The sequence below is a fragment of the Tinamus guttatus genome, unplaced genomic scaffold (genome assembly GCF_059628265.1).
Source record: "Tinamus guttatus ecotype Peru unplaced genomic scaffold, ASM5962826v1 Tinamus_guttatus_pri_ptg000629l, whole genome shotgun sequence".
NCBI classification, from domain to species: domain Eukaryota; kingdom Metazoa; phylum Chordata; class Aves; order Tinamiformes; family Tinamidae; genus Tinamus; species Tinamus guttatus.
Genome location: NW_028289163.1, coordinates 1262380 through 1277943, shown reverse-complemented (window position 1 = coordinate 1277943; position 15564 = coordinate 1262380). Strand labels below are relative to the sequence as shown.

Below are 15564 nucleotides of genomic sequence, written 5' to 3'. Positions count from 1 at the left end.
AGGCAAAAAGAAGGTTGTTGTGGGGCAGGTCTGGGGCTTGCTCCAGAGCGGTGCGCGTGGCCAGGGACCCTCGGGAGATTCCACCTTCGAAGTCTTAATGTCAATGCTGGTGCCAAAAGAGCCTTAAATGTGTCAAACTGAGCCCAGGGGATGCTCAAGCGAGGAAGGAGCACCCAGGACCCCTCCATCCCGTCGGGAGGGCGGGCAGCCTCCTGTGGAAAACAACCCGGGGATTCAGCTCGCGCTCCGTCTCTCTTTTTGGCTCCCTCGCTTCTTATTTTTTTAATTTATTTATTGCCATGGCAACGGGGGGCGAGTGGAAATTTTGTGTAACGGCTGCGAGATGCCGCTCGATCGCAGCGTGGCCGGGTGGCGGGGGGACCTCGGCGCGCGCGGTGGCCGCACGGGTCCCCTCCCTGCCTAGCCCGGCCTTGGGTTTTTGCACCAAAACGTCCTCTCAGCTCCAGGCCTCCCCTGCGCTTCATTCCGGAGGGAATTCCTGCTTTTCCAGGCTGCGGGGCGACGCTCACTCCTTCCTGTGCTCCTCTCTTTGCAGCTCTGAAGCGCGCGGAGCCGCCACTGCTATGGGAGACCCCGCCGCAGAGCCGGCCCTAGGGACAGGCTTGGATCCGGCGCCCGGCGCGGGGACGCAGGGCAATGGCGGGACGTCCCTCAGCGTCATCACGGAAGGGGTCGGCGAGCTGGCGCTCATCGACCCCGAGGTGGCCAAGAAGGCGTGCGAGGAGGTCCTGGAGAAGGTCAAGCTGATGCGCGGCGTTTCCTCGGACGGCTCGGACGTGCCGCCGCGCGCCGCCGCGGATCTGCCCAACGGAGACGCCGGAGAAACCTGTGAGATCAAGTGCTTGGACGACGACGCGGCCTCGAGGATCCAGGAGGAGGACGAGAGCACGGCCAACACGGTGAAAGTCGCCCGGAGGCGGCAGAAGAATAACTCGGCGAAGCAGTCCTGGCTCCTGCGCCTCTTCGAATCCAAACTCTTTGATATCTCCATGGCCATTTCATACTTGTACAACTCGAAGGAGCCCGGCGTGCAGGCTTACATCGGGAATAGGTTGTTCTGCTTTAGGAACGAGGACGTGGACTTCTACCTGCCGCAGCTGCTCAACATGTACATCCACATGGACGAGGACGTGGGCGACGCCATCAAGCCCTACATCGTGCACCGCTGCCGGCAGAGCATCGACTTCTCGCTGCAGTGCGCGCTGCTGCTGGGCGCCTACTCCTCGGACATGCACATTTCCACTCAGCGACACTCCCGCGGGACCAAGCTGCGCAAACTCATCCTCTCGGACGAGTTGAAGCCAGCCCACAAGAAGAGGGAGCTGCCGTCGCTGAGCTCGGCCCCCGACATGGGGCTGTCCCCTTCCAAAAGGACTCACCAGCGGTCCAAGTCGGATGCCACCGTCAGCATCAGCCTGAGCAGCAACCTGAAGCGCACGGCCAGCAATCCCAAAGTGGAGAGCGAGGAAGAGGTAACGCTGGGGGGCTCCCAAAACAGCCTGCCTGGGATGGGGTGCCCAGCGGGACGCGCTTGCGTGGTTTGTGCTCATCTCATGTCCTTTGGTATGGAGTTTTTATGCTCCTTCTCCTCCAAAGGCTCCAAGTTTTGCTTCCTCTGTCTCCCAGCCAAAATTCCCACCGAGGAGGGTCACGCCAAGGGGTGTAGCTGCAGGCGGCCGTGTCACCGTGTGGCTTGGCCCTGTACGTTGTTCCGTGCGGTTGTGCCCCGACATCCACGGCATTCCCGCTCCCTGGAGCTTGCAGACAGGGCCTGAGCCCCTCTGGGATCCCTCTGCCTTTCCCCAAGGAGATGGAGAAGGGAGATTTCCTTGGTGCCGGGGGAAAGGGAGGTTGCTGGATAGCTTTGCAGATAAGGCAAAAATGTGGATTAGGAGAAATGGGCGGATTGCTAAATTGCTGAATTCCCACTGGATTTGGGCAACTGCGTTGGTGTCGGGGTGTTGCAATCTGCAGCTGTCTGCTCGGTGCTGAAAACCCCATTTCTTCCTTGTCTTGACTTGTTCAGCTTGAGCAACAGGGCGGCTGATTCGGAGGTGGAAAAGTCCCTCTGCATTTGAGGCTCCGGAGCAGGGTGCCCTCTTCCCATGGGAAGAGGGATAAAAATATGATGGGGCAAAAATACGGTGCCAAAATAAACAGAGATTAAATGGGTCTGACAGCGAGCGGGACGCGCCGGGCCCCCCTGCTCCGCTGGCTGCAGCTGCTGCTCTCGTGGAAAATGGAGCTTTACATAAATTATAGATGGAAGCAGCATGGAGGATAGTTTTTCTTGGCAAGCTGTTAAATGTATTTTGATCCGGCGGCCGCGCGGGCTCTTTAGGTGCCCGGCAATGGAGACACTCAAGGTGCTGCATCAACTTCCCTGGCCCCTGAATTTCCATTAACTGGGAGCTCCCTTCCAATCCCCAATGGGGGGATTCCTGATTTGTTGAGTGTTCAGCTCTATTTCTCCCTGTTTTTCCAAAGAAAAGTGCCACGTGCCACCCAGTCAAGGGTAAAATACTCAATTTCTTCAGCTGTCCCGTGTTGCTAACGTGACGTTTTGGTGACATTGCAGCCTGGCCCTGCTTTATGGACTAGCTGCTTCATATTCTGCTGCAGATGCATCCAGAATTCAAAGAAGCCAGGGGTGTATTTATTGCATTTTCCTTCTTTTTCTCCCCTCTTTTTCACTATTTTGCCTTCATCACCCTTCGGGCAGCACAGAGGCACGCTGATCCTCGCATCCCTCCGGGTGGATTTTGCATGTTGTCCCCTCGTGGTTGTTCCTAGGATGGTGTTTTACCACCCTCCCTGCTGCAGAGCCAAGGTGCATCCCTCTCCCTGCTGTTTTTATTGTTTTTTTTGGCCTGGAAACAGGCCCAGGCTGCTCCCCCATGGATTTTTCCACCTGAAAATCCAATCCCTGGGGAGCAGATAGCTCAGAGCATCAGGTTACAGTGAGTTTAGCTGTTAAAAAGCAGCTTCTTTTTGTGCCCAGGCCCTTTGGGAGCCCCTGGCACGGGCTCCCCTCCTGCAGCACGACACGATGAGGCCCCTCGATGCAAACAAAAACATTATGGACCCATTTTGGGACCCGTTAGTGACTTGTGCACAGGTACAAGAGGGGATTTGTCAGCAACGCGTCAAGCCCCGGGAAGCTCCTGTTTTCCAGAGGCCGTTTTCCAGCCGCAAGGTTTCCTGGAGGAGCAGGGCAGCCTTTTGCAGGGAGGTTTCTCCTGGGAGCAGGAGCTCGTGCGCCACCAGGCAGCACCTTAAATTGGGTGAAAACCCTTCATTTCTGGCCCGGAGAGCAGGGGCACAAACCACGGGCACTTCCTTTGCAAGCTTCGGAGCGGGCAGCGCTCGGCCAAGCTGCTCCAGGAGAAAAACTTAATGAGAAAGCTGCTAATTGCACCAGGGGCTTGGGGAATTCAGGCTTGCACTGCTTGCTGGATGTGGAAGCTGCGAGTTTTAGAGAATAGGGGGTTTTTAGAGGGTTTTTCCCCTCTTTTCTGCCCAGCAGACCTTGGACTTTTGCATATCAAAACCTCCTTTGGGCCCTGCCTTCGTCAGGCAGGGTGGAGACGTGGCCTTTTACCTCTCCAATTGCCCTTACAGTGATGCTGGCAAGGGTGCTCTGCTCACCGGGTCATTTTCCTGCTTTTCCCCGTGCGTTTTCCTGCATGTTTCCCCTCCATTTGTCTTTCTGGGAGCCCTCGGAGCCGTTGATCCCGCGGCAGCGCTGCCGGATGCACCACGGTCCGATGAAGCCCGGAGCATCTTCCATGCGTCCCCTGCATCCCCTCATTCTGTTTTTCCTTCTTTTTTCCCCTCTTTGAGATACCAAGTGCAACCCATAGTATCATATTGCAATCCGTAGTATCCAAAAATACTCAATATCCTCTGGATACCGCTCCGGTTTTATAGTAAGAGCAAAAATCCTTCTGTGGAGCTATGGTTGCTATGAGGCGAGATAGGCCCTTTCCAACGCTTCCCAAAGATATTTTTATCAGATGTGTTTACGGAGTCAAAACTTGTGCCAAACAGCCTTATATCTAAAAAAGAACAGGCATTTTAGCCATAAAACTCTCAAGCAGATCCTCAAGGAGATAAGGGGTGAACGTAGCCGCCACGGAGGCGTTTTCCGAGCGCGGAGCGGCGGGTTCGGCGACCGGGAGCCGTAAATACACTTTGCCCTTCAGCTTTGCCCGTGAGTATTAAACGCCCAAAGCTCCTTGTCACCCGGAGCGTTGAGGAACCCGGCCCGCCCGTGGATGATCCTGCCCCTTCGTCAGCCCGGACTCGTTTTCGGCGCCGTGGTTGCGCCGGCGCCGCTGCCTTCCTGCTGCGGGTGGCATCGCCCGGTCAACGGTCACGCGTGACGTCGGTGACGGCACCGAGAGGCAGGAGGGGACGATCTTTGGAGCCTGGAGTTGTGGGGAGAGGCAGGTGCTGTGGGCAGCGTCTTGGATTTGGGAAGGGAGCTCCCCTTGGCCATACGGGTTGGTCCCACCAGGATGAGGTCGGTCCTGGTCTTCTCCAAGCCTCTCCCGTGGGTTATCCCGGTTATCACTCATCCGTGATGGTTATTTCCATAAAACCCTAAGTGTTGGCATCACAAGTGCCACTTGGAGCTGCTAGGATCCTCTGTTTGGGCCTCTGGATCTTGTCTCATGCTCCTCATGCCCCTGGAGATGGGAATTCCCATTGCAGGGGGCTCAAACACATTCAAGTGGTTCCTTGGACATCTCCATGGCCAAAGAGTTCCTTTCTTCTCCCATCTTTCCAGGCCTTTCTTCCTTGCTCTTGCTCCATGTACAGCCATTTCTCTTCTCTAAGTTGGGGATTTTACATCTTCCAGGTGCAGAACTTAAACACAGGTTGGTTTCTAAATCTGGGAGGAATTTGGAAACTCTGCCCTCAGTCCCCACAAACTAACATGGTTTTGGTGCCGTGTGCTCTGTTCTCGAGCGACACTTTGGAGCACGCGGATGCTTCCCAACGCCAGCTCCAAAACCGGAGATGGGAAAGGGACAGGGAATTGGAGTGGGACTTTCAGGTGCTGCCTGGGGCTTTTAATCAGCACTTCCTAAAACCCCACAGTAATTAACTGGCTGCATGTGGGAAAACAGGGAAGCAGGCACAACCACCCAGAGGCCCCATCACCCCTTCCCCATCCAGGATTTCCCTCCCTTCTCCTCAATCTTCCCAGATGATCCTTATATCCTCCCCACCTTTACCACCACCTTCCCAGGTGTTCCTTGTATCCCACCAAATGTTCCTTGTTAACCTCTAAGGGTCAGCCTCAGAAAATCCTTTGATCCATGCAGCAATCAGCATTATTATTGTCATCCCTGGCCAACCTTTCTTCCTATTCCTTATTCCTACATTTCCTTTTATTTTTGTTTACTAATGATTAAACTCCTATTCCTACATTTCCATTCCCAAGTATCAATCTTCTGGAGCTTCTGAGGCTCAGTGTCCTGTTTTCCCTTTTTATCCTCCCTTCTCTCCTGCTTTTTTCAGGAACTAAAGCTTTCCCATCCGCCCTCATCCCACGTATTCCTGAGCCCCTAGAGCTTCCCCAGCCGCCCTCATCCCGCATATTCCCAAGCCTCCAGAGCCTCCCCATCCCTCCCACGTATTCCCAAGCCCCCAGAGCTTCCCCATCCTCCCTCATCCCGTGTAGCTCGGAGCTCCGTTACCGTCTATGTTGTTTCCCATTGGTCCTGTCCAGCCTCCTTCTCGAGCTTGAGGCTCACATCCCGCAAGGCCAAACAACCTCCTAGAGCTTCTCTTATCATCCAGGTCAGGTCCCTTTTCCGGGCACTATTTGTGGGAAAACAGAGAGGGAAGCAGGTACAACCACCCAGAGGCCCCATCACCCCTTCCCCATCCAGGATTTCCCTCCCTTCTCCTCAGTCTTCCCAGGTGATCCTTATATCCTCCCCTCCCTACCTTTACCACCACCTTCCCAGGTGTTCCTTGTATCCCACCAAATGCTCCTTGTCAACCTCTAAGGGCCTCAAAATCCTTTGATCCATCCAGCAATCAGCATTATTATTGTCATCCCAGACCAACCTTTCTTCCTATTCCTTATTCTTGCTGCCCAGGCCTCTCATTAGTGCATTTGCTTGCATTTTGATCTGTTTAAAAGCTATTAAAATGATGCTTAGTGTTTAATATCAGAAAGATTGTGCCAACATCACCTTTCATCCCCTCGGAATTTGCCCCGTTCGTGTCAGCTCAGGGGTCATTTCCAGATTCCCATTGGCTCATCCAGCCTCCAGATCCCTGGAACCGCCTTATTATCCAACTAGGAAGAGTCTGGTGTCACCTTCAGCCCAAAAAGTTATCCCTGGGATATGGAAGGAATGGGATTTATCCTCCCAGTCCATGGCCAGGCAGTGCTTTAATCTCCATTCTCTTCTCCAGCTTCATAGTGCAGAGGGAAATCTCATTACTGGGTAATCCCAGGCGCTGTGCAGTTCAGTTTCCAACGGATAATTTAATGATCACGCTGGATAATAATGCTAGATTTGCTTTACAGTGGAGGAAATGTTGCTTTGAGAGGGAGAGCTTCTAAAATTTTGCTTATTTTAGGTGGAATTTGCTGGATTTTAGAGCAAAACCACTTCTGCAAAATATTTTTCTGCTCCTTCACATTCAGTCTCGTCACCTGCATTATAGAAATAGTTGAATTGTTGGGGGTCTTTTTTAGTCTTTAAGGAAGTTGCCATTTGGAAGGGGTGATTGTATTGAGCAGGGGGAAAAAGGGCTAAGTTGGGAGGAGAAAATAAGGGAGAAAATAAGTGCTTTGGGGCATGATCAGAACATTTGGTGAGCTGCAGCTTTAGTTGTGTTCTGGGGCTAGAAAAATACTTAAAAGGCTGGAAGTTGGGAGAAAACATCTTGCTTTTTGGGTGTATAATAATAGAAAATGTTGCTTTGCTGTGAGCCCCATGGGCCCAGGAACCTGCTGGGTGTTTGGTAGCTCCGAGGAGTTGTCGGGAACTGGGGAGATCCATCGGATCCGGGAAATCCCGGTGCTTTGGGGCCACATCCCACGTGAGCGAGGAGCAGAAAGGGAGCGAAACGGGGAAAAATCCACCGTGCTCATTGCAAAGCCGGAGCCGGGGGGAAAAATCCACCGTGCTCATTGCAAAGCCGGAGCCGGGGGGTAAAATCCACCGTGCTCATTGCAAAGCCGGAGCCGTCGGCCTCCTCCCGCCTTCTCCAGAGGGAAAACAAGGAAGAAAAGGGGGAAATGAAAGGCAACTCACCCACAAGAGCCCTCTTGTCCCTTTCCCAGGAGCTCTCCTCGAGCACGGATAGTCTCGAGCGGTCCTTCTGTTCCGTAAGTGGCCCCGTTTCGTGCTAGCGCTGGGCTGCCTGCCTGCCCTGTCACAGCAGCATTTCCTCTGTGCCCTCCACCACTAAACCCCCGGCAATGCCCCACGAGCAGCTCTGACATGAAACCGGCCCCATAACGTACGATTTTTGTGTCCGTTTCGTGGATTTCACGGGTATTTTTTCGCCTCGCTTCAAGCCGCTTGCCCAGCGTTTCGCAGCCCGGCGCATGCGCCCCGGTCGCCTCCTCCGAGTCGCTCCGAGGGATTTGCGGGATTCCCGCTTGGTCGATTCGGCTCCAAGAAACCACAAAACCCCCCAAAACGCCCCCAGGGTTTGGCCTCATCCATCAAAACCAGCCAGGAACGGAGAGCCCCTCACATTCCAAACCCACCTGCAGAGATGGGGAAGCCCTGGATTTTGGCTGCTGGATTTTGTCAGAGAATTCCCTGACTTTTGTGTTGTATCAATCCGGATGAAAGAGGAAATGCTGTTTCCTTGAATTTTGACCTAAAAGTTCTATGCCAGATGAGATTTAATTTGCTTTTTTTTTTTCTTTCCCCCCACCAATCTTTATTTTCCCTCTGTTGAGCTGAGTCTTTCAATCAAAAAGCCAATGTTTGCCTCTCGGAGCGTTTTTCTTTCGAAATGAACCTTATTTTTTATTTTTCCCCGCTTGTAATCAGCAGCATCTTTCTCATTCGTGTCCTTATTTTTCCTCCCTCCGTGTGCGCACGCGGGTTCGGATTTTTCTCCCCATGTTGCATATGTAGTCCATGCTCAAATCCACAGGCAGCAAGGCAATTCAATGCAAAAAATGCAAGGCGATTTAATGCAAAAAATGCACTTTGTTACCCCAATGTGTCCTGCATCCGTCGCAAACGGCTTTGCCTGCTGAATCCTCGTGGTTGTAAAGAGGTTTTTGATACCCAGACCCAAGTCTCCCCTCTGCATCCTCAATTTCACGCCAAAATTTTAACACTTTTTGCACCTTTATGCAAGCTGCAGACTCTGTAGTCATATAGATATATGCCCTGCATATACGTGGACTGCAGAGTCATATCCACATGTGTGTGTGTGTGTGTGTGTGTGTGTACATATATATATATATATATATTTTCATGCCCAGAACATGGAGCTTCTTCCCCTTAAGTCCCCTCTGCTGCAGGCCCCGTTTTTAATCCCGATTCCACCGTTTTTAAGCACTGCCAAGGTGCAGAATTGGTTTCCCAGGTTGCTTTTTTAGTGCATTTTTCCTTTCTGGGTTGGACAGGACAGTTTTTCTCCCAGGTTTGGACATCCTGGGTTATTTTCCCAGTGCTGGCAGGTTCTGAGCTTGGGCTGGTCGTGTTTGTGGAGGGTTAATGGAGCACGAGCAAAGCGGGACCCGCTGGGCTCACAACCATCTCCCGACATCCCAAGGAAGGGCAGGAAGCCTGGAAAATCTGGGAAGTGAGGAGCGGTCCGGCACGAGAGGAGGATGGAGTAAAACTAGGGAGCATCCCACTGGAGAGCCTTGTTTCCCAAGGTGCCATCCATGAAGTCAGCGGGGGAAAGGAAAAGTCCATATTGGCACCAATAAAATGGTCCTTGAGGGGGTTGGATGAGGGAAGAACGTGGCCCGCAGCTGAAAACCACCAGTTTTCACCCGGAATGCAGCGTGGACCGGAGCAGGGAGCTGCTGGCGCCCGGGAAAAGCTTTGGAGAAGGAGAGATCCAAATCCCACGCGGGAAGCAGGGTTGGTTTCTCCTTGCGATGCTCAGATCCATCCAGGCCCAAAAAGGGAGACGTTTTCCTCTCGGAACCCTGGGAATTTCTTGCCTCTCCCCTTGGGCACCATCCCAAATTCCCAGCACATCCTAACGGATGGAGTTATCCCCCTGAAGCGAGTGGCGCACGGAAAACCCAGCAGGCAGCACGGGGCTATTTTGGGGCCGTTTATCCCAATCCGCCTTTTTTTTTTTCCAGGGAGCAAACGGTCCTTAGAGGAGCTGGAAGGAGGCAGGAGAAGCGCTGGAAAGAGCAGAGCGACCTGGGGAGGGTCTTGGTGCTTTTTGCAGCCATTGCACCACGTGCAGTGGGTTCTGCAGGGGTTTTGGACGTGGACTACAGATCCAAACGAATTCCCATCCCTCCTCATCCCGCGGGGGACGCTCCGCTGATCCGTATCCTCTTTTTCCACCCTTTTCTGCTGCCGCGGGGCCTTTCGGGCCTCCCCGGCGCCTTTTCCTGCTTCCTTTCTGCACGCTCCGGCGCTTTGTGCATGTGCCCTCCCAGCATGAGGTTTGATTCCGCGCTGGAATGATCTTCCATGGCAAAATCGAGCTGTGATTTGTTCGTTGATCCCATTTAATTTATATATACGCGTATAAATATATAGCGTGGGGCTGGGGGAGAGGCCGGGCCGTGCTCCCTCTGCTGGCTGCAGGAGCGCTGGGCTCCGCCAAGGCTGGAAAAGCAGCTGGAAAAGGGATTTGGATGGAGCAGGGGGGACACTGGGGAGGAGGAGGAGGCTCTGCGGGAGGAAGGAGGCGTTTGGGAACGGTGCTTCCCAAGGCATCATCCGCGTGTGAGAAGTGGAGGCTTTTTCCAAGCAGGATTTATCCCGGTGCTCTCGGAGGGCGCCGGTTTTCCCGATCCCGTTTGACGCGGTGCCGCTTCCCTCCCCTTTTCCTCCCTTCCCTTGCAGCCGGTGCGGCTGGCTCCGGAGCGCGAGTTCATCAAGTCGCTCATGGCCATCGGGAAGCGCCTGGCCACGCTGCCCACCAAGGAGCAGAAGACGCAGCGCCTCATCTCGGAGCTGTCGCTGCTCAACCACAAGCTGCCCGCCCGCGTGTGGCTGCCCACGGCCGCCTTCGACCACCACGTGGTGCGCGTGCCCCACACGCAGGCCGTGGTGCTCAACTCCAAGGACAAGGTGAGAGCCCCCCGGGGCACCCTCCGGATGCCCGCGGGTCAATAATCATAGAATCATGGAATGGTTGAGGTTGGAAGGGAGCTCTAGGGATCATCCAGTGCAGCCCCCTGCACACGCAGGGTCACCTAGAGCACGTGGCACAGGGCTGCGGCCAAGGGGGTTTGAAGATCTCCAGAGAAGGAGACTCCACAACCTCTCTGGGCAGCCTGTTCCAGGGCTCTGGCACCCTCACTGGGAAGAAATTTTTCCTTAAGTTCCTAATCCCGTTTTTCCCAAACAGGGAGCCCACAACAGCTCACCCAGGGGATGTCTCCAAGGATGGAGGCTGCTCCCTGCTCCCTGTGGGCACCCTGATCCCAAGCCAGGGAGCCTCTCGTAGCCGCTTGTGTGACGCTTGGTTTTCCACCCCACCAGGCTCCCTATTTAATCTACGTGGAAGTGCTTGAATGTGACAATTTCGACACAGCGAATGTGCCCGCGCGCATCCCCGAGAACCGCATCCGGAGCACGCGCTCGGCCGAGAACCTGCCCGAGTGCGGCATCACGCACGAGCAGCGCGCCGGCAGCTTCAGCACCGTCCCCAACTATGACAACGACGACGAGGCCTGGTCGGTGGACGACATCGTGGAGCTGCAGGTGGAGGTGAGCGCTGCCCATCCGCTGAGGATACTCCCGGCGCCCGCGCTTTTCCTCGAGCCGGGAAGGCGCTTCCCTTTGGGGAGCGGGATGGCGGCTCACGCGCCTCTCCCCTCGCAGCTGCCCGAGGTGCACACCAACAGCTGTGACAACATCTCCCAGTTCTCCGTGGACAGCATCACCAGCCAGGAGAGCAGGGAGCCCGTGTTCATCGCGGCCGGAGACATCAGGTGAGCGGCGCCGGCCCCGGGAGCCGCCTGACATCCCGGTCCAGAGCCGCGGAGATGCCGGAGGGGCTGGAGCAGCCGCCGTGTGCGGAGGGACGGAGCGAGCGGGGCCCGGAGAAGACCCTGAGATGGGTCTGATCAACAAGTACCTGAAGGGAGAGTGCAGGGAGGAGGGGGCCAAACGCTCCTCGGTGGTGGCCGGTGCCAGGACAAGGGGTAACGGGGACAAGCTGAACCCCAGGCAGCTCCATGTCCATGTGAGGAAGAACTTCCTTGGTGTGAGGGTGCCAGAGCCCTGGCACAGGCTGCCCAGGGAGGCTGTGGAGGCTCCTTCTCCGGAGATCTTCCAAACCCACCTGGATGGACCCTCTGCTCTGGGAGTCCCTGCTGGAGCAGGGGCTGGACTAGGTGATCCCCAGGGATCCATCCTCAACCCTTCTGGGATTGTGTCTTGCAGGCGGCGGCTCTCGGAGCAGCTTGCGCACACGCCCACGGCGTTCCGGAGGGATCCCGAGGACCCGTCCGCCGTGGCCCTCAAGGAGCCTTGGCAGGAGAAAGTGAGGTAGGGCTGGAAGGGGCCCTGGAGAGGCCGGGAATGAGCCCGGGAAGATCCGTTCAATAACCGGCCTTGTCCGCGGGCCCTGCCCATCCCGTGGGAGGGAATGTTGGCTTCGGACACGGGAGCAGGGAGGCAGACGGGTGGGAAAATCCCCAGCTGTAATATTTAGTGCCGTGTCCCATGTCGGAGCAGTCTGGCCCGTCGCAAGGTAACCTCGTCCGTGTCCCGGGCCTGGGGGTTGTATTTCCAACTCCCAAGTTTCTCCTTGAGCAACAGGGAGGGCGCCCTGGGCTTCTCCGGGTAAGTTTGGGGGTGCAGGTTTTCATGGAGAACCTGGGGACTGAAGGAGAGAACGGGCTTAATTTCCCTCTGCTCTTCTGAGAGGCCTCGTGGCTTAGATGGCATCTGCTCTGCGGTTTGCCCGGGGACTTGGCCTGTAGCCCTGGGCTTTCTTAGCCCCACATTCATGACCCAAAACCTGTATTATTTGCTGCTGCCCTCCCAATCCCGTTGCAGGAGGATCAGGGAAGGGTCTCCCTACGGCCACCTGCCCTCCTGGCGCCTGCTCTCCGTCATCGTCAAGTGCGGGGACGACCTCCGGCAGGAGCTGCTGGCCTTCCAGGTCCTCAAGCAGCTGCAGGTGAGGCCGGGAGAGGCCCTGGCGTCCCCAGGGAGCCTCCGTGGTGTCCCAAGCCCTGAGGGATTCCCTCTTTTCTCCCCCTAGTCCATCTGGGAGCAGGAGCGGGTGCCCCTGTGGATCAAGCCATACAAAATCCTGGTCATCTCCGCCGACAGCGGCATGATTGAGCCGGTCGTGAACGCCGTGTCCATCCACCAAGTGAAGAAGCAATCCCTGCTTTCGCTGCTGGATTATTTCCTGCAGGAACACGGCAATTACACGACCGAAGCCTTCCTGACCGCCCAGAGGAACTTTGTGCAGAGCTGCGCCGGCTACTGCCTCGTGTGTTACCTGCTGCAGGTCAAGGACAGGTGAGGCCCCGTGTGCCCAGGAGGCTGCGATTTGTCCCCGCGGGGATCCCGGGAGCAGGGAGATTCCAGCCCGACTTCCCCGCGACAGTTTGCGAGGCCTAACGGAAAGTTCCTCCCGCCCAGGCACAACGGCAACATCTTGCTGGACGCGGACGGCCACATCATCCACATCGATTTCGGGTTCATCCTCTCCAGCTCCCCGAGGAATCTGGGCTTCGAGACGTCCGCCTTCAAGCTCACCACGGAGTTTGTGGATGTGAGTGACACGGGGACGCGCCAGCCGGGGTTGGATGGGAAGCCGGGGGTGACGCCAGCGGCGCCTCTCGGTGCTTCCCAGGATGAGGAGCACTCGGAGCTGTGGAAGTCCCTCAATAACCCCCTTGCAGGTGACACTCCGGCTTTTTCAGTGGTGGCCACTGATAGGACTAGAGGAAATGGCCGGAAACTGAAACACTAAAAATTCCACAGGAACTTAAGGAAAAATTTCTTCCCAGTGAGGGTGCCAGAGCCCTGGAACAGGCTGCCCAGAGAGGTTGTGGAGTCTCCTTCTCTGGAGATCTTCAAACCCGCTTGGCCGCAGCCCTGTGCCACGTGCTCTAGGTGACCCTGCGTGTGCAGGGGGTTGGACTAGATGATCTCTAGAGGTCCCTTCCAACCCTAAGCATTCCATTCTGTAATTCCATGATTCTGTCACTCGGGCCGCGCTCAGGTCCCTTCCTTGTCTTGCAGGTGATGGGCGGCCTGGACGGGGACATGTTCAACTACTACAAGATGCTGATGCTGCAGGGCCTCATCGCCGCGCGCAAGCACATGGATAAAGTGGTGCAGATCGTGGAGATCATGCAGCAAGGTAAGGGCAGCCACGGAAGGGCGGCCGGGAGCCGCGCGCGGCGCCCCGGCCTCATCCGGGCCTCCCCTCTCCGCGCCAGGGTCGCAGCTGCCCTGTTTCCACGGCTCCAGCACCATCCGCAACCTCAAGGAGCGGTTCCACATGAACATGACGGAGGAGCAGCTGCAGCTGCTCATCGAGCAGATGGTGGACGGCAGCATGCGCTCCATCACCACCAAGCTCTACGACGGCTTCCAGTACCTCACCAACGGCATCATGTGAGGGGCGCCCGCGCCGGCCCCCGGCTGCGCCTCCCCCGGCCGCGGCGGGGACGCGGCGGCGCCCGCCGGCCTCGGGTCGCAGACGTTATAGACGCGAAAGAGAGAGAAAAAAACAACGAAAATAACAACAAAAAAAGCAAAACGAGAAGGAGGAAAAAAAAAACACTTGGGAAAGAAATGGAAGCAAAAAAGGATCATGTGGTAACCGGTGGTGGTGGAGGCGCCGCCTCGCAGTATTAGGCCGTGGACCTGGGGGAGGGCTGGGCTGCTGCCTTCCTCCTCCTCCTCCTCCTCCTCCTCGTCCCCTGCGTGTTCCCTGCGGCCTCCAGCTCCCGCCATGGGCCCCGTTTCTTTCTCGCAGCCCCTCGGCCTCCCTCTGGCCCCGGTTTCGCCGCGGGACCCCGCGCTCCCCCGCGCCGGGCCGGGTTTTTTGCTCCCTTTTTGCAATAATTTCTCGCCTCCCTTCGCAGCAGGGGGCAGGGCCGGGGCGGCTTCGAGCAGCCCCGAGGCCACGGTGAGGGCCGGAGGGGGCAGCGCAGGGCCCGGGGGCGCCGCGTTTCCACCCAGGCCTGGAGCCTCCCGGGTCTCTGTGTTTAGCACTAACCCTTCGTCCTGTTGATTAGGTAGCATTAAAAAAAAAAAAAAAAAAAAAAAAATAAGGAAAATTCTTTTAAACCGCTGGTATCCCCCGGGGCGCAGGGGGGGCTGGGGTGACCCCCCTCCCCGGGACACACAGGCAGGGCCAGGCAAGGACCACAGGGCACAGCAGGGGTGAAACCACTAGAAGTTTAATTGCATTATTACTACAAGAATAAAGGATACCTGAGAGCCTCTCGCAGTGCCCGTATTTTTCATGTAGCATAATCGGCTGGACACCCCCCGTCCCCCCCGAAACAACCATCCCTCCCCCCGAAATGTGAGCAGAAGTCGAGCTAAAGGCACTGAAGTGCTTGAACCCCAAGAGATTACAAAGCAACTTGGTTTGTCTCCTTCTTCTAAAACTCGTAGAAACTTTAGGTGCTTCTCTGCTATGAAACAGCATTTACACGGGCCCGGCCCCGGGGGAGCCGCTCGCTTTTCTCTTCTTCCCTCCTTTCCTTTTCCAAACAGCCCCCCCGGCCTCTGCTTGCAGGGAAGGAGGGCAAAATCCCCCCTTTTGCACTTAAAAAACCTACAGGATCCAGCAAAGCGGCTCCCCCCGCCCGACGGTGCCGGGGGGGAAAGAACAAAACCCAAATCACGACAGTAGTTTTGTTTTTTTTTTGTTACCTTTAGTGTATGTTACAGCTTTATATGGCGTGTTAGAGGTTATTCACAATGAAACGAGGAGGAGCCCCCCCGTGAAGTTACTGAAATAATTACTCACACGAACACCCTACCCCAAGCACAGGCGCTAAACGAACAAAACCGAGGAGAAAGTGTCTTTTGCGGGTGGTTTTTGTTGGTGGTTTTGACCCTCGTTTCCCCCGAGCGCGGGGAAAGGGCCAGGGAGGCTCTCGGGCTCCTCCTGCCCCATGGGATGGCCGAGGAGGAGGAGGGGGAGCCGCGAAGGCCGAGTCCTCGTGGGGGAGCAACGTCCCGGGCAGCAGCGGCTCCCGTTGGGAAAAGCCACCGGGAACGTCGCCCTCGGCAGCGCCCCGGAGTCCCGGCCCTCTCACCTCCGTGCGGGGACGCCGCATCCGGGGATCTCTCCGCCGGGCGCTGCTGGTTCCGAGGTGCCGGCGCAGGCGGAATCCAGGGATTAAGGTCG

The 15564-nt window shown here is 56.3% G+C and overlaps 1 protein-coding gene across 2 annotated transcripts; it reads left to right on the top strand.

The window, feature by feature from the left end:
- Window positions 1-556: 556 nt before the first annotated feature.
- Window positions 557-13820, top strand: PI4KB (phosphatidylinositol 4-kinase beta). Of its 2 annotated transcripts, XM_088535385.1 has the most exons (11): window positions 557-1493; window positions 7337-7381; window positions 10065-10292; window positions 10707-10934; window positions 11049-11158; window positions 11613-11717; window positions 12231-12354; window positions 12439-12704; window positions 12828-12960; window positions 13434-13554; window positions 13634-13820. In XM_088535385.1, the coding sequence occupies exons 1-11, from the start codon at window positions 585-587 to the stop codon at window positions 13813-13815; spliced, it is 2451 nt and encodes an 816-aa protein (XP_088391511.1). In that variant the 5' UTR covers window positions 557-584; the 3' UTR covers window positions 13816-13820. The 2 variants fall into 2 exon arrangements, with proteins under 2 accessions (XP_088391511.1, XP_010216963.2); XM_010218661.2 differs by lacking the exon at window positions 7337-7381.
- Window positions 13821-15564: the final 1744 nt, after the last annotated feature.

Excerpts from the sequence above, each read along its gene's own strand:
- PI4KB (XM_088535385.1), top strand. The coding sequence starts at position 585 with ATGGGAGACCCCGCCGCAGAGCCGGCCCTAGGGACAGGCTTGGATCCG. Across the intron at positions 11,718-12,230 it reads CCTTGGCAGGAGAAAGTGAG|GAGGATCAGGGAAGGGTCTC; the intron begins GTAGGGCTGGAA and ends ATCCCGTTGCAG. Across the intron at positions 12,705-12,827 it reads CTGCTGCAGGTCAAGGACAG|GCACAACGGCAACATCTTGC; the intron begins GTGAGGCCCCGT and ends CCTCCCGCCCAG.